General features: G+C 49.7%; 7 protein-coding genes across 11 annotated transcripts; 6 read left to right on the forward strand and 1 right to left on the reverse strand.

Moving 5' to 3' along the window:
* Positions 1 to 92: 92 nt before the first annotated feature.
* FOXG_01101 (uncharacterized protein) lies at positions 93 to 3,515 on the reverse strand. 2 transcript variants are annotated; one of them, XM_018377843.1, is made up of 4 exons: positions 3,437 to 3,515; positions 2,743 to 3,201; positions 1,588 to 2,680; positions 93 to 1,534 (listed from the first exon to the last, which is right to left on the reverse strand). In XM_018377843.1, exons 2-4 carry the CDS (start codon positions 2,794 to 2,796, stop codon positions 171 to 173), a joined length of 2,511 nt encoding a protein of 836 aa, XP_018233639.1. In that variant the 5' UTR covers positions 2,797 to 3,201; positions 3,437 to 3,515; the 3' UTR covers positions 93 to 170. The 2 variants fall into 2 exon arrangements, with proteins under 2 accessions (XP_018233639.1, XP_018233638.1); XM_018377842.1 differs by lacking the exon at positions 3,437 to 3,515 and having other exon boundaries at positions 2,743 to 3,397.
* Positions 3,516 to 3,706: 191 nt separating this feature from the next.
* FOXG_01102 (uncharacterized protein) lies at positions 3,707 to 5,738 on the forward strand. Of its 4 annotated transcripts, none has more exons than XM_018377844.1 (4): positions 3,707 to 3,901; positions 3,946 to 4,099; positions 4,149 to 4,310; positions 4,360 to 5,736. In XM_018377844.1, the coding sequence occupies exons 2-4, from the start codon at positions 4,072 to 4,074 to the stop codon at positions 5,517 to 5,519; spliced, it is 1,350 nt and encodes a 449-aa protein (XP_018233640.1). In that variant the 5' UTR covers positions 3,707 to 3,901; positions 3,946 to 4,071; the 3' UTR covers positions 5,520 to 5,736. The 4 variants fall into 4 exon arrangements, with proteins under 4 accessions (XP_018233640.1, XP_018233641.1, XP_018233642.1 ...); XM_018377845.1 differs by having other exon boundaries at positions 3,789 to 3,901; positions 3,964 to 4,099; XM_018377846.1 differs by lacking the exon at positions 3,707 to 3,901 and having other exon boundaries at positions 3,910 to 4,099; positions 4,360 to 5,738.
* Positions 5,739 to 5,894: 156 nt separating this feature from the next.
* On the forward strand, positions 5,895 to 7,396 carry FOXG_01103 (uncharacterized protein). The gene is made up of 3 exons (XM_018377848.1): positions 5,895 to 6,264; positions 6,330 to 6,579; positions 6,632 to 7,396. The coding sequence occupies exons 1-3, from the start codon at positions 6,091 to 6,093 to the stop codon at positions 7,096 to 7,098; spliced, it is 891 nt and encodes a 296-aa protein (XP_018233644.1). The 5' UTR covers positions 5,895 to 6,090; the 3' UTR covers positions 7,099 to 7,396.
* Positions 7,397 to 7,649: 253 nt separating this feature from the next.
* On the forward strand, positions 7,650 to 8,441 carry FOXG_01104 (uncharacterized protein; the record flags this gene model as incomplete). Its single annotated transcript, XM_018377849.1, has 3 exons — positions 7,650 to 7,981; positions 8,034 to 8,076; positions 8,157 to 8,441. 3 exons carry the CDS (start codon positions 7,650 to 7,652, stop codon positions 8,439 to 8,441), a joined length of 660 nt encoding a protein of 219 aa, XP_018233645.1.
* Positions 8,442 to 9,834: 1,393 nt separating this feature from the next.
* On the forward strand, positions 9,835 to 11,205 carry FOXG_01105 (uncharacterized protein). Its single transcript, XM_018377850.1, has 3 exons — positions 9,835 to 10,165; positions 10,221 to 10,249; positions 10,304 to 11,205. The coding sequence occupies exons 1-3, from the start codon at positions 9,904 to 9,906 to the stop codon at positions 10,802 to 10,804; spliced, it is 792 nt and encodes a 263-aa protein (XP_018233646.1). The 5' UTR covers positions 9,835 to 9,903; the 3' UTR covers positions 10,805 to 11,205.
* Positions 11,206 to 11,606: 401 nt separating this feature from the next.
* FOXG_01106 (uncharacterized protein) lies at positions 11,607 to 12,050 on the forward strand (the record flags this gene model as incomplete). Its single annotated transcript, XM_018377851.1, has 2 exons — positions 11,607 to 11,734; positions 11,798 to 12,050. The coding sequence occupies 2 exons, from the start codon at positions 11,607 to 11,609 to the stop codon at positions 12,048 to 12,050; spliced, it is 381 nt and encodes a 126-aa protein (XP_018233647.1).
* A 1,578-nt stretch (positions 12,051 to 13,628) lies between these two features.
* FOXG_01107 (uncharacterized protein) lies at positions 13,629 to 14,484 on the forward strand (the record flags this gene model as incomplete). The annotated part of the gene is made up of 2 exons (XM_018377852.1): positions 13,629 to 13,730; positions 13,792 to 14,484. 2 exons carry the CDS (start codon positions 13,629 to 13,631, stop codon positions 14,482 to 14,484), a joined length of 795 nt encoding a protein of 264 aa, XP_018233648.1.
* Between the last annotated feature and the right edge of the window lie 592 nt (positions 14,485 to 15,076).

The raw sequence follows: 15,076 nt of genomic DNA on the forward strand, positions 1-15,076 counted from the left end.
GTCAATTAAAATGTCCTTTAGGGTATGCACCAGAACGCAGACAGCTCACTTACAACATACTTCAGACCAGTGCTACCTTCTGTGTGAATGGACAGGCATCATTCAGTGATTGGTTTATGATTCAGTAAATTCAATTTAATAACGCTATATATACTTTTATATATCTGTAATCATGGGTCGAATGACTTCTCCTCAACGGCAATCTTTGACTCTAGAGCAATATCACCAGCAGATCTTCCAATCATAAACTTGTAATCACCACCCTTAACCACCCATTTCTTTGTCGACTCATCAAAGAAGGCAAAGTCACGAGCACGAACAGGTATCTCAACCTTTGTGCTCTCACCAGGCTTCAGTGTCACCTTCTCAAAGGCAGCCAGTTGCTTCAGAGGATCACCCTTAGCAGTCTGAGCGGCTCCCACGTAGACTTGCACAGCGATGGCGCCGACAACCTTGCCTGTGTTGGAAACCTTCACGCTGACAGTGTAGTCACCGCTAGACTCCTTAACCTCGAGGTCGGAGTAGTCGAATGTGGTGTACGAGAGACCGAAACCGAAGGGGAAGTTGACCTTGTCGGCGGAAAGGCAATCGAAGTAGCGGTAGCCGATGAAGACACCCTCGCCATATGTTACCCTCAGTCTGCCGTCAATGTGCTTTCCGGGGAAGTTGCCATACGCAGGACAGTCTTCGAGCTTCTTGGGGAATGTGCAGGTAAGGTGGCCTTCAGGGGTTTGGGCGCCTGTCAGCACATCTGCGATGGAGTTACCAGCCTCCTGACCAGGGAACCACGTCTGGACAAGACCCTGGATCTTTTCCAGCCAGGGCATAGCAATGGCGACACCAGTCGAGTTGACGACAATGGTGTTAGGGTTAGCTTCGGCGACCTGGGCGATCAAGCGGTCCTGGCTACCATCCTTGGGGAGGTTGAAGCTGACTTGATCCTGGCCCTCGGTCTCCCAGAATGGCTCGTGACCAGTGAAGATAATGGCATAGTCGGCGTCCTTGGCGACATCGACAGCTTCCGAGAGGAGGTCACGGTCGTGCTCTGCCTCGGACATGTATCCTACTCGTAGACCACATCGTCCCTCCAAGATACCGAGGTCAAGATCCTCTCCATCCTTAGCAGCAGGGGGCGATGTATGCATAGCGAGCTTGTACTTGCGTCCTGCCTCCAAAGAGACCTTGAACTCGGGAGGGTTATCGCCACCGAAAAGGAAGCCCATCGCATCCTTGGAGTTCTCCTTCTGCTCAAAGACGACCTTTCCATCGATGATAAGCTTGCTGGGTCCCAAACCAGAGGCGGTGAAGTAGTATTTGGCGGTCTCCTGGGCCGTGAAGGTACCCTCGAGGGTGACATCCTTGTTGCTGAAACCAAAGCCGCTTAGAACGGACACTTCAGAGTCGGGATGAGCAGGTCGGACTTCGATAGGCTCAGGGTTGCCAGGCTCGAAGATCTTGAAAGTGAAACCGGGGTTGCCGTCCAAGTCAACAACGTTCTCGGCGATAGGGGGAAGCATGCGGAAGGTGTGAGCTCCTATTACACTGTTAGTAATCGTTCCCTAAAATCTCGATTCTGAGTATGCTTACCCTTAGCATAAGAGAACTCTACGCTGTCGCCAAGAGCTTCGTGAAGAGCATCCCAAGGGGTGACCTTGTAATGAGCGTTGACAGACGCACTGCCGCCACCATGAGCGAGACCAATCTTGGCGTGGCCTAGCAGGGCAATCTTCTTGCCTTTGACCTTGTCCTTCGACAAAGGAAGGATATTGTCTTGGTTCTTTAGCAGAACGATACCTTTGGAACCAGCTTCTCGGATAAGAGCTTGGTGCTTGGGGTTGTTGATAGCCCTCTCGTCAGGAATGCTGGGGTCCTTGAAGCAGTTGAGACGCTCGAGGAACTTGAGCACACGCTTTGAACGCTCGTTGATGGTCTCCTCGGAAGTCTTGCCAACCTTGATAGCCGCGATGACATCCTCGGTCTTCCTCCAACGGGTAGGACCAGGCATTTCGAGATCCAGACCAGCTTCAAGAGACTCGGCGGTAGAGTTGACACCACCCCAGTCGCTCATAACGAGACCATCCCATCCCCAGTCGCCTCGGAGGACTTTCTTGAGCAGAAACTCGTTGGAGTCGGCATGGTGTCCGTTGACCTGGTTGTAAGAAGTCATCACAGCCCAAGGGTTGGCCTCCTTGATTGTGATCTCAAATGGTCGAAGGTAAAGTTCTCGCAAGGTCCTCTCGCTGATGGTTTCATCGACAGTCAAGCGCTCAGTCTCCTGCTCGTTAGCAGCAAAGTGCTTGATGGTAGCTGAAACACCCTTGTCTTGGAGACCCTCCACAACTCTGGCGGCCATCTTGCCAGTTAGGAAAGGATCCTCTGAGAACGACTCAAAGTTGCGACCGCCTAGGGGATGACGATGAAGGCACATGGTAGGTGCAAGAAGACACCGGGCACCCTTGGAGTGTGTTTCCTCGGCGAGGGCGGTGCCGATCCTCTTGGCAAGGTTGACATCGAAGGTTGATGCCATCAAACAAGCGGCAGGGAAGCAAGCAGCTGATGTACCACCAGCAAAGGCAGCTCCTCGAGCGCCATTGGGACCATCTGAGACCTTGACATTAGGAACGCCCTTGGAGGAAATGGGGACTGTCTCCCAAAGGTCCTTTCCAGCGAGGAGTGAGATCTGTGAGTGAAGTGATTAGTTGAATGAGGATATGTGAATGATAGGATGTAAGTTAAACGTACCTTCTCCTCAAGAGTGAGGGAAGAGAGGATGGATTGGATATCAACAGAGGCCATGTTGATAATGAGAAGTCAATTGACTGGAGAGGAGTGAAGGAGAGTCACATCTTGTGAAACGAGGAGAAGGCAGCTCTTTAATAGCACAATGGCCAACCCCTCAACGCCATGACGACTTCCCCAGGATAGTAAACTCGCATGTACTTGACCCGAGTGATCCGTTATTCAACCGAAACATGGCACTCATGTGGCCATTGAGTACCCGCTTTACGTGCATCTGCGTAGGATGCGGTGTTGTGCCATTGGATCGCGGACAAGGTGGTTCCTTGGTTTAGTGGTGAGTCTATCGATGCTAGTGGTACCGATCCGAGGCTATTCCGATGTTCAGACGGAGCTTTCCCAGTGAATAGCCTTGAAAGTCTCGAGACGGTTAGTTAAGCATGCCTTTTTCTCGTAAATTGAGTTCTAGAGCTGTTTGATTAGCCGTTGCCTGTTTGTCTGAGTTTGGATTGACTTCGAGTTGCACTCTAAAGTTGTGTCTTGTGCACAGAAGTACGATACAAGGTGAGGTCAGTGAATGTCACCCATCGGCTAAATAGAAGTGTCCCGTCCTTCCAGAGCTTCAGTGGAGAACGTCGGCTCCTCGCTCCTAAGTTCCGGGAGGGTCACTTACAACTGATAAGAATAGAAGTACACTTGCATGTGATTTTTTATATATATCAAAACAAACATCTTAGAGTCTGTTAGAACTTAGTATAAACGTCGGAAAATTACCGTAGTTAGGTTCAGTCACGTATTCCAGTCTGTGGTCGTATTGCAAGGCCTCAGTCTGGCCTGTGACCTTTTGGACCCCCCCAACTGGAGCATCACCTGGGGCCCCTGAACGATCGCCATTGACAGCTGCAGAGTTGGAGCACTAAAGGAATAGCGCCATTAGATGTGCATCGCATCACCATGAAGCAACAAGAGACTCAAATTGTCTGGTATATAAAGATACCAACAAGTCCCTATTCATACCTGAAGAGGAAACAAAGGAGCTATTGACGTTTCTTATTCACAACCCTTGCTTCATCCCTTGGTAAAACAAACAAATATGCCCCTTGAAACCATCAGCCGAGGATTATGCGCCTCAAAGAAAAGAACAGGTTAAACAAACTCAAAACATGTGAGTCTGCGTCTACTCCAACTCAACTTACCTAACTAGAACAGTGACGCAAACAAAAATAGCACACACCAAAGACACACACATTGACCTCCATGTAATCGTGTCCTCTCCCGCGATGCCATTGTCGACAAAACAGCAATTATAGGGAAACCAGGTAGTTACAGTCAAAGATGAGTGCCCATTCAGAGGTGCCCCGAGGTATTACACATCATGATTTTTAGCTGAGCCCCTTACTGACAATTTTTAGGGGAGTCGTGGGCTTCAATTCCAACAGATTTAATTCTCGCCGAGTTGAAGCGTCGCAAAGATGATGGCGAGAAACCAGAATGCGGTTCGAGGACGAAGGGCTCTTATGATACGTCGGCGCATGTATTTGCATTGATTCTTATTTTGACCCTCAGCACGTTGGGTAGGCTTGTTCAATTGGGAGCTTTGACACGGTACTGATATCTTTCCAGCATGCGCATTCCCTCTTTTCTCGCGTCGAACAATGCGTGGCCGAGGCCAGAAAACCGTGATATTTTACTGCCAGCACATTGGAACCGGTGTCCTTCTGGCAACGGCCTTCGTCCACCTCCTCCCGACCGCTTTCGAGTCCATGACCGACCCATGCCTCCCCGATTTCTTTAGCAAAGGATATACACCGTTTCCAGGTTTTGTGGCTATGGTTTCTGCTATCATTGTCGTCGGCATCGAATCGTACCTTACTGCCCGAGGAGCTGGCCACTCTCATTCCCACAATCATGGGTACTTTGACTCGGACGATGAACACGAGAGCGAGCTGCCCATGATGGATGCAGCTGGACTGTCTGAAAGGAGGCACGGACCGCGACCACCGGATATTCGTCTTGAGAACATGGAGAGTCAGGGGCTTGTTGCTGGCGTGTCGCCTCTCCCTGGATCTTCACCTCTGGTGGGACAGGAGGGCAAGAAGCTTAACGATGATTTCAACGATGACGACTCGGATCTTGATTTGGATATGGAAGAGCTTGAGCCAGCTGGATCAAGCAGCACGAGACATCGACATGGACCTTATGCGTCGCTCAAGCCTGAGGGAGCTGGGGCTGAGGAGGAGCCTATGACACCCATGACGCCCATGTCTCCCGGACCACAGAACCCCGAGGAGCAACAAAGAAAGCTACTGCAGTGCCTTTTGCTTGAGGCTGGTATTCTCTTTCACAGTGTCTTCATCGGTATGGCCATCTCCGTCGCTACCGGTCCCGCCTTTGTAGTCTTTCTTGTCGCTATCAGCTTCCACCAAACCTTCGAAGGTCTCGCCCTTGGCAGTCGCATCGCCGCAATTCAGTTCCCCCGCAAATCTCTCCGTCCATGGCTCATGGTTCTCGCCTACGGAACCACAACACCAATCGGCCAAGCAATCGGTCTTATCGTGCATCGCATGTACGACCCCAAGAGCGCAGGAGGTCTACTCGTGGTTGGCTTCATGAACGCCGTGTCATCGGGACTGCTGCTGTATGCTGGTCTTGTGCAACTGTTGGCCGAGGACTTCTTGACAGAGAAGAGTTACAAGATTCTGAAGGGTAAGAGGAGGTTACGGGCCTATATGGCTGTTTGTGCCGGTGCGCTCTTGATGGCTGCCGTTGGAGCATTTGCCTAGAGGGAGTTACGGGACGATTTAAAAGAACTGATGTACATAGAATGTAAAATTGGTGGCATCTTGTCAATGGCGTCTTTCAGGGTGGGCAATGGAGTTTTGAATGTAACACGGAGCGATACAGACATTGATAATTTTACTTGTATTTCGTTTGTCTACTCTTATACTCTTCACAGTGATCCTACGCTGTATGTGTAGGTAGACACTTCATTGAGACGCCATGATATCTTCTTTTTGAGGACTTGCATCATGAACCACCCCGGCCGGCCCCACATCAAAAGTCCGAACTTCCGGGGTCCGGTCTTCGAAATGGTCCGTCTGCTGCCCCCTTGGGCCCCCTTTGCTCCAGGGTCTTTCGTGTTTCACCCAATAATAAATCTCCTTTTAATCAGCTCCCACCCACACCCGCATGAGCTCCCATGACATGACGAGCTATCGAACCATCAAGAAGTGAGCCCAGAAGCTGAATCTTGAGTGGCTGTCTCACTCTCAAGTCGGACAAACGTGTCCCTCGTTGTACCTATTTCGTCGCATTTATCTCCCCTCCCTCTCCTCTCTTCTTGTGTTCTTCATCATGTCTGGCCAACGTATTCTCCTCTTTATTGTAGCTCAGGCTCTTTTTGCTGGACTTGCTGTATTTCTCGCTAATTCGCCGTATCTTGATATGTCCGCCTCACCGACTGGTAGCCAGCCATGGGCTGATGGACCTATGAAGCTGGTGACAACACCGCAGTATGAGACTAAGAAGGTCAGTCAACTGAACTCAGATGCTTTGGGGCGTAATTGGCAATACTGACTTATCCAACCTGGTAGACCGATCTCTTCACCACAGGCGCCACTCACATGGCGCTTTTGCACAATGCCATTATTCGTGGCTTCAATTCCATCTACCTCCAAGCTCCTCACGTAAAGGATGCCGACAAGGCCGACTTCATTGGATATTCTCAGACTTGGTTCAAGTTCGTCAAGTCGCACCACGATGATGAGGAGGACAACCTCTTCCCCAAGGTCCAAGAGCTTCTTGGTGACGAGCCAGTTTGGGACGAGACCCATCATGAGCATGGTAAGAACCCTAGTCTTCAATTAGTACTTGGTCACTAACACCGAGACCTCAGAGTCCTTCCTTGCGCCCCTCGCCGAGTTCAACACATACCTCTCAAACCTCGTCTCGCCCACTGATCTCGACGGCGCTCAAGTCATCAAGCTCATGGATGCCTTCAAGGAGCCCTTCGAGCATCACTTCCACAGCGAAATCTCCACCATCGCCGCTCTGTCAAACCACCCCAAGGCTCCCAAGGAAGATACCCCTGAAGGCGCTGCCGCCGGCCTTACCTTCAAGACATGGGGCAAGAAGACAGTCACAAAGGCCGGCGTGCTCGATGTTGTGCCTTTCTTCCTCCTGAACTTGGATCGAACCGCCGAAGAGGGTATGTGGGCTAACTGGCCTCCAATGCCTGCGCCTATCTCTTGGGGTCTGACAAATATCGCGGGTTCTTGGTACGGAAAGTGGTGGAAATTTTCGAGCTGTGATTCGCAGGGCAAGCCTCAGGAGCTCTATGCTCTTCGGGGTCTGAAGCAGTGATTGGGAAGTTGGGTTCTTTCAGTCGGGTTTCGGATGAAACATTGCTTGTGTTCTTCTTTGGCGTTGTTTGGAAGTGAAAGGATGAAAACTATAGTTTTATTAGTCGAAAAAATCCAATGGATCGGTGTGCCAACAATCTTCACTTTTCCCCTTGTTCCAGCGGTGAATATCTTCCGCATTGCAGATTCTTGTTTGGTATAGGTTCGTAGAAAGGCGCAAACGGCGTTTTCTTTGAAGTTGTATATCCATATGGTATCGTCGTGGTCACACTACATCGGGTAGTGGAAGGAATAAAGACCTGACCTGCAAACATGTCAGTGCCTCATAAGTCATATTGCAGAAACGACTTTTGAAAGAAACCATGCATAACTCCAAGCCTTCTGATAAGTCGCAGAATGGCTATATAACCTCGGTTTCAACACAGCGAAAATTCTTGTTCCTCTTCTCATCACTCTTGTGGACATCTATCAGAATCTTGAAGACGATTTTAGTGAATCAGACTCATATACTACCATCAGATTCACGAACCTTGTCACCACCACAATACCAACATGGCTCGTTCTATTTCTTCGCTTCGAAGCCAGAAGGACGGCGGCAGTAGAAGTTCAAGCACGAGCTCGGATTCAAAAGTCTCTTCAACCTGTGACAGGGGGTCAGATACGAGTTCCGTGAACTCTGATTCTAGCGAACTCCAAGACACCAGTTCGACGTATTCTGGCAATAGCACCGATAGTACCACGGTCCAAGTCGACTTTGACCATAGGGGTGAGACCTCACCTCTTCAACCACCTTTTTCTCCACGAATGGTCTCAGAGCATCAAAGCCGACCCAAGTATGCTGGTTTCTCGAACTACACTCACGATCCCCGTGCCATCTACATAGAGTAAGTTGCGGAGACTGGCCCTTGTTAGATTCTTGTTACTGACTCCTGAAAGCTCACTCGGTAGGTCGCCTCCCATGGATGTCAAAAGGAGACGAGTAAGTTTGACTGGTCAGCGGTGGAAACTCTATCAATGGCAGGCCTTATCGGACTTACATGAAATACTGACAATCTCCAGTCTAGTGCAGACTCCATCCGCGCCGTCTGGGGTAGTCCAGAACGCCATTCCGAAGGATTCCCTGGATTCCAGTCCAGCCGCCAAAGCGACGAAACCGCCGAGACTCATTCTTCCAGTTGTACTCATGCCTCTGGACCAAACACGGCCCAGAGTAGCACCCGTTCACCGAGCTCGGTTGTGACTGAAGCTCGCAGTGATGCCACCACGACCACCGGGGCCAGGCCATTCTACATCCTAGTTCTGATTCCGACGTGCTGTTCCGACAGACGAGAGCGGACTCAGTGACTAGCCCTTGGATGGGAGCGCAAAACTTGACATGGAATCGGCGTTCTGTATGGGAGGAGTTTTGATTTCTTTGGATGATGATTCGACGTATACAGTTCGAGAGAAGGACTTTTGGGTTTCTTTCGGCTCAGGGATGGATCGTGGGTATCGTACCGACGGGGTATTTCATGCTTGGGTAGGAGTTTTCGATTTCTGGGATGGATGCGGTTAGCACGATTTTCAATTTCAGTATTGTGGGAGTCAACACAAGGTTCAGGATCAAGGCTATGTCTTCATACGTAGCCCTTTGGTCATAAACAGATTGTGCGGATATATCTGAGTGCCGGTGACTAATGCTGTCCTGTTAATGTAGACTTCAACCTCTCTTATCCTGCTTTCCCCTGTGGGTGGTAGTATTCAAAAACCAAAATACCTGAAAGCCCACTGCGCACAGCGAGAGGTCTGGGTCTTCAGTGCTTCCAAGTTTCGGAGCCCCTGAGAGGAATTGCAACCTAGACGCCGGGCCGTGGCGGATCATAATATTGGTCTAATAGCAGCGCTGCTCATGATAGTGCATCTGAATATTCGATCGTCAACATTCAATCTTGGCGGTTATACAACACTGAGCCAAAGAATATTCTTCCATTTATGAGGATAGTGATCCGGTGGTTGTATTTGAACAGCTGTTGGTTGGCTGCTTATGTGAGCTACCGCAGAAGAAAGGATAAAACCCTTGGCCAATAGGCTCAAAACTTGATTCTTTCCAAGTCCATAATCCTTATCGACTTTACACTTGCTTTCCAACTGACGAAACAGATACCAACGTCTCTCTCAACTAGAGTCTCCATCAATCAGCATGGGATGTTGCTTCAGCCTCCCGGAACCGCCACCGCCCAGGCGGTCTAAATCAAAATCGAAGGGATATATCGTGCTTCCCAATGGGGCTCGTGTGAAACCCCGTACTGATGGCCCACCCAGGCATGGCCGCGAGCATAGCCATCGACATAACCATCGACATAGCCATAATCATGGTCACGGACATGGCCATAAACATAGTCATCACCATGGTCATCACCGCCATCATCACAGGGAATCAAGTCCGTCTGGGACAACTCTTGTGCCCAACCAAGGAGAGCCAGAAGCTGGCAATGAGCAATGATTGATGGAAATGGTGTTACTTGTAGTTCCTAGCTGCTAATTGAAGCCATTGGCTCTTCGATGCTCATATCTCGTGATGTATTTTCTCGTGTGTAGTTCGACGGTTGTACCATCCTTGTAAGTGGTGTCCTGTTGAGACAAATAGTGGAGCTGCTCGCGTCATGGACAAGTCCGAAGTCCGTAGTCTGTGTCGTGGTTGGTCAATAAAGGAGGAAAAGTGCCAGGGTCTTGAACTTACCTGATAGATACATGTCGTGTTGTCCCTTGCGTGTTTTACACAAACTTCCAACTTCCAAACCCAATCGTGATACTCGCAACCAACGCAATGGCTTCCAACCGTCATGTTCTTGTGCTCGGAGGCAATGGAAAGATCAGCAGGCTTCTCACTGTCATTCTGCTGGAGAAGTCCTGGACTGTGACGAGTCTGATCCGTAACCCTGACCAGATCGACGACCTGAAGAAGATTTCCGAGGGCTTGCCGGGAGAACACAAGATCCTGGTTCATGATCTCATCAAAGTTGATAGTCAGGAGAAGGCCGCTGCTATTCTCGACGAAGTGAAGCCGGACTCTGTCGTCTTCAGCGCCGGTGGGTTGGATCTCCGTCCGGTAGCTGTGAGAAGTGTACGCTAATCAGTGAACAGGCCCTGGAAGGGGAACTGATCAAGACACGGTAGAAGCACACTTACGGATCGTGTGTTGTTGGGTGTAACTGATGTGTTTCTAGATCATCCGCATCGATCGTGATGCTGCAATCTTCTTCATCAAGGCCTCGGTCGCCAACAAGTCCGTCGGTCATCATCTCCAGGTCTCCTACTTGGGCGCTCGACGCGAGCAAGCTCCCTGGTGGACTGCCGAAGACTGGGAAGGCTGGAAGAAGGTCAACTCAACTTTCCTGGGTCCTTACTATGAGCCCAAGACCGCCGCCGATGAAGCTCTCGTTACTGAAGCCAGGAAGAGAGACGGCTTGACCGCTGTATCGGTCCGCCCTGGTGGTCTCACCGACAAGGACGAAGGGGGAGTGCTCTTGGGACAAACGAAGCAAGCCAGAGGCATGACCACTCGAGCGTCAACAGCGAGAGTCATGGCCTTGGTGTTGGAGAAGGAGGATGTGAAGGGACATTGGTTGGATGTTCTCGACGGCGAGGAAGATGCAGAGACTGCAGTCGATCGTTACGTTCGTGATGAGACGGAGTGTGCTGAAGGAGAGCCAGTCATGAAGAACTAATCCTGTAATCGAAGATCATCGACCTCCCAAGGCCAATACGGCACTTGGTGTCATTCCTGTGCCCACCCTGCCCACCATGGCACGCGAGTCTCCCGTCCCTAAGGGGTCTAGTCAGGTACCCGGCCTCGCACCCTCGAGAGTCCCACTGTTTGTGCGGGCCGGTAGGGAATCACCTAGCAGGACGTGCGCTAGGATACCCGAAAAGGGGAAAATAGCATCATGGAACTGCAACATGGTTTTTTGATATTCACAACTCTGATATATAAGATAGAGCCATGAAGCTCGATGCGAAGTTTGGTATCATAGGGATGCAACTTGTCCATTTTTTTCGAAACGTGCATCGCAAAGTTGGGTTCAGGAGCAGTGAGTGCGTAGTTGAGCTTCCCATACTCTCCCCTTTGATATCAGAAATAGGGCAGCGAAACTGCTGCACCAGAAATTGATGCACCTAGAGTTCGAAAGAGCCCGCTGAATTTGAAATCACTCGCTTGCTCTTTTGGCTATAAATTTCCAACTTTTCTCCCCCACAGACTTCTTTTCCTTTCTCCACGTCAACATCGCTTGCTCCGTCACGATCCAAACGACGTTCCCAAACCCTCATTCCAAAGCACCAACCTTTCTTTCACTTCGACCTGAAGTCAGTTTGCTATCTCATCTACATTCGCTCTTCCTTTAAGGTATGTCCTCCTTCTCTTTGTGTTGTTTCCCTTCGGGTCACTTCACTTCACGTTCCTTTGTCTCCCCCTTCAGCATCTCACATTTGTCCTCAGCACACATCCTATCCCGAAACATCACGATCACCATGGGTCTCATCGCCAAGCTTAAGTTCAAACTGCGCAAGGTGCGAGCCAAGTATTTGGCCCGCAAGCGTCTCGCACAGGGTGCCGAGCCTATCGCCCACGGGGAGCGACTTGCCCAGGTTCATCGAGTGTAAGTTCATCCTCAACTCTGCTCGTCATACATACATGACGGAACTAACCCATGTTTGAATAGGGAGGGTACCGAGCATCGCATTGAGCGCGGAATCGATGTCATGGAAGCAGCCCGTCGCTCTGTGTATGGTGCTCACATGCTGCCCCAGACAACTGACTTTGGCGTCAGTCCCGAGGAGGCCCGCGCCCTGCACAAGAAGCAGCAGGATGAGGACCGAGCCAAGAAGACTGCGAAGGAATCTGACGTCCAGGAGGAAGCTGGCATCTGGGATGGCAGCCCTACCAAGGACGACAACCCAGTCAACCGCATCTAAGCTCACCACCAATCCAACCTATGATTTCGACGATTTTATGATTTTCACGACATAGTCAGGGTCAAGCAGGTTCTTGGGGGTTCTGAAGAAGGGTTATGACTTTGAACGGGTGACAGTAATACAGTAGATGACAACGGTCTTAACAAGGATGTCTCTTCGAGACACGCACAATACATCAACTGTACCCAAACTTGACCATCTCTGACGTGAATGCCTTGATTTCCACATTGCTACAATCAATCGAGTCTGCTTAATCTGCATGCCATATTTGTTTGATGATCGAGCGCGCTTAACATCTAAAGTCAGGCAGTGTTGTGAGTCCTGTTCCCGTGGAGACGCCTGTGTAGCAAGCCCAATTTGGGAGTGATTTATTAGGAAAATCCCCTCCTGTACACATACTCCCCCATACCCTCGTAAATCTCACTCCCAGATACTCAAGAACAAATGCGTCGAGGCAGCGGTCATTGTTTATTTCACTAGTGGGCTTGTTTGGTGGGAGCTTAGGGCAGGGCAAACACTCGAGCATTGTGCAACCACAAATCGATAATTAACAAACCTGTCATGCACATCAGGCAGAGACTCTTCTATTGTTTACTACCAGTCCGTCTACCGGGGTTACGAGCATTCTGTAGAATCTGGTGGAAGAGTGTTGATGCCTCAGGGGCGGGGCGATGGGAGTTGGATTAGCCAGCACTGGAGTGTCAGGCTGCAGTGTCAAATGACGCCATCATTTACAACATTGTATACCTAGCCACTAATTAAGGGGCATCCGTTGAGGTTGTTGCACGAAGCTCTAAGATGATCTTGTGAGCTGGTAGTTACGTAATTATGTGGTGTTGAGGATGAATGATATTTGTCTCTGCCCATCCTTCGAGAGAGGAGGATTCACAGCATTTACTGCATGTATCTCACACCATCTTGATGCTTCTTTGTATCTCTTTTAAATATCGAGTTAATAGTGTAAATATTCAATCGTGCAATCAAGGCTGCCAAGCATTCACGTGTCTCTTCTTATACACTAAAAACGACAACGAACGTTAGAATAAAGTAATTGACTAACTGGCCGGTCCATGTACCCATCCTTTACCCTACCCTAGTTCTGGCTTAGTATTAATCTCGTCGTGATATAAACGCCTGTCACCTAAATCGAAACACAATCACGATCCCTGCATCACAATTTTGAGCTCATGGTGGGTAACTTGCTCACATGTACTCAAAGCTGCCTCTCTCCTGACTCGTCACCCGCCAAAAACACTTCATTCACGTCGGTTTGTGGAAGGTGTGAAGCTATTGTAGATGACTGTGGCGGTGGTTTGGGGAAGGTCGAATACTACTGCAGCTACCCTTTCTTTGCTCCTTCGCTAACAGACTCAGTCGGACGCCTTTGGACTTTCCACGTTCGTCGCAGGGTCAATATCTTCGTTTGTTACTGTCCTTTCGAAACTTGACCTTGTTCTTCTTCTCCATCATCATCATCCACTTGCTTCAACGATTAACTTCCATCAAAAGATCAACAAAGACATCATCATCAAACAAACCGTCATCACTTTGCTATAGCTTTGCAACATGAATACAATCATGGATCACGATATCGCAGCCACCGCTACAATGCATCCAGCTTTTGCAACAGCTCTCGCCAGCTTGAGCGAAGAGGGGGCTGGGAACTGCACTGAAAACCCCGTAAGTTATTCCATCCCTTTCTCATCATCTCTAGCATCACAGCTGACGACGTCTCTCCCAGATGCTTTGGAACTGGAACACTATTGGTACCTGCTTTATTTCCAAGGCGTGGTACATGGATTCCGGAGGCAAGTTCGGCATCACCTGCTTCGGCGCCTTCATGCTGGTCATGCTTCTTGAATTCTTAGCTCGTGTCTCTAGAGAATGGGAACGTCACCGATTCGCCAGAGGCGCCCCCAATTCTCAAGGGCCATATGCTCCCGCTGCTGGTATTGAACTTGCGGTCCTTCAACCTGCTGCTGCTCAACCTGCTGCTGCTCAACCTGCTGCTTCTCAACCTGCTGCTGCTCAACCTGCTGCTGCTCAACCTGCTGCTTCTCAACCTGCTGCTGCTCAACCTGCTGCTGCTCAACCTGATGACATTCAACCTGTGGCCTCTCGGCCTGCTTCCGCTACTGGCCCCAACAATGGTAAAGATGCAAACGACGCCAACAACGACGCCAACCCCATTCCCAATTTTTGCCCCAGCTTCGTGGAACATGCCTTTATTAACGCTATATTGCACACGGTGCAGTGTATTATCACCTACATTCTCATACTGATGGCTGTGTCATTCAATGGCTACATCATCATTTCTATGTTCATCGGTGCTTACGTTGGTGCTTTATGCTTTCAGCGGGATCCACTGACCGAGACTCGAAACCCGAATGCTTACCAGCGTGCTTTCCAGCAGCCTGTTGTTTGCTGTGTTTAGGAATCGGAGAAGGGGCCCAAAGCTCTGGCCACACGTTACTGGAGGAAATTTACCATTTGCTTGTTGTCAAGCTGGTAGAGGGGTTACGCTGCATTCTTTTAAACTTGATATTGGTTTTAGGTCTGGTAATACATAAATAGAGGTTCTGATTGTATCAATATGTTTGTCCTTGCTTCTTTTGTGCGACAGCAGTGTTGACGTGACACTGTGCTGCATGTTGTGTGTAAGTCAGCAGCCTTATCAGAGATGACTTGGTACTTTGACTAGATCCAATCGAGCTCCTCATAACTCCCTGGATGATGGATCTCTGTAGCTGGAGCTTTGGGTGGATGTCGACATTGATAGCTTACTAAGAGGCTTGGCTTGATCTCGGACTTCGGTGTCTTGTTGATGGTATCGTCCCAATCTTACACTCGACGGGTCATTTACGTCTCCTGTTTCTTGTCTGTTATCAATCAAAGATGTAAGTGAAGATGGAGTAGCATGGAAATAGAATTGGCTGACAAATTATCTTGGCAAGGAAGTGGATGTCCCCCAATTTCGATTGGCGTCAACCCGTCGATCCTAGACATGGGGTTGTCCTGCTAACCCA

Source organism: Fusarium oxysporum, chromosome 1 (assembly GCF_000149955.1).
Source record: "Fusarium oxysporum f. sp. lycopersici 4287 chromosome 1, whole genome shotgun sequence".
Taxonomy (NCBI): Eukaryota; Fungi; Ascomycota; class Sordariomycetes; order Hypocreales; family Nectriaceae; genus Fusarium; species Fusarium oxysporum.

What these genes read in the sequence shown, in the direction of transcription:
- FOXG_01103 (XM_018377848.1), top strand. Translation starts at nt 6,091, where the DNA reads ATGTCTGGCCAACGTATTCTCCTCTTTATTGTAGCTCAGGCTCTTTTT. An exon ending in CGCAGTATGAGACTAAGAAG is followed by an intron (nt 6,265 to 6,329) that starts GTCAGTCAACTG and finishes CCAACCTGGTAG; the next exon opens with ACCGATCTCTTCACCACAGG. An exon ending in CGAGACCCATCATGAGCATG is followed by an intron (nt 6,580 to 6,631) that starts GTAAGAACCCTA and finishes CCGAGACCTCAG; the next exon opens with AGTCCTTCCTTGCGCCCCTC.
- FOXG_01101 (XM_018377843.1), bottom strand. Translation starts at nt 2,796, where the DNA reads ATGGCCTCTGTTGATATCCAATCCATCCTCTCTTCCCTCACTCTTGAG. An exon ending in CCCTCACTCTTGAGGAGAAG is followed by an intron (nt 2,681 to 2,742) that starts GTACGTTTAACT and finishes CTTCACTCACAG; the next exon opens with ATCTCACTCCTCGCTGGAAA. An exon ending in AGAGTTCTCTTATGCTAAGG is followed by an intron (nt 1,535 to 1,587) that starts GTAAGCATACTC and finishes ACAGTGTAATAG; the next exon opens with GAGCTCACACCTTCCGCATG.
- FOXG_01102 (XM_018377844.1), top strand. Translation starts at nt 4,072, where the DNA reads ATGAGTGCCCATTCAGAGGTGCCCCGAG. An exon ending in CCATTCAGAGGTGCCCCGAG is followed by an intron (nt 4,100 to 4,148) that starts GTATTACACATC and finishes GACAATTTTTAG; the next exon opens with GGGAGTCGTGGGCTTCAATT. An exon ending in TTTGACCCTCAGCACGTTGG is followed by an intron (nt 4,311 to 4,359) that starts GTAGGCTTGTTC and finishes ATATCTTTCCAG; the next exon opens with CATGCGCATTCCCTCTTTTC.
- FOXG_01105 (XM_018377850.1), top strand. Translation starts at nt 9,904, where the DNA reads ATGGCTTCCAACCGTCATGTTCTTGTGCTCGGAGGCAATGGAAAGATC. An exon ending in CTCTGTCGTCTTCAGCGCCG is followed by an intron (nt 10,166 to 10,220) that starts GTGGGTTGGATC and finishes ATCAGTGAACAG; the next exon opens with GCCCTGGAAGGGGAACTGAT. An exon ending in GGGGAACTGATCAAGACACG is followed by an intron (nt 10,250 to 10,303) that starts GTAGAAGCACAC and finishes ATGTGTTTCTAG; the next exon opens with ATCATCCGCATCGATCGTGA.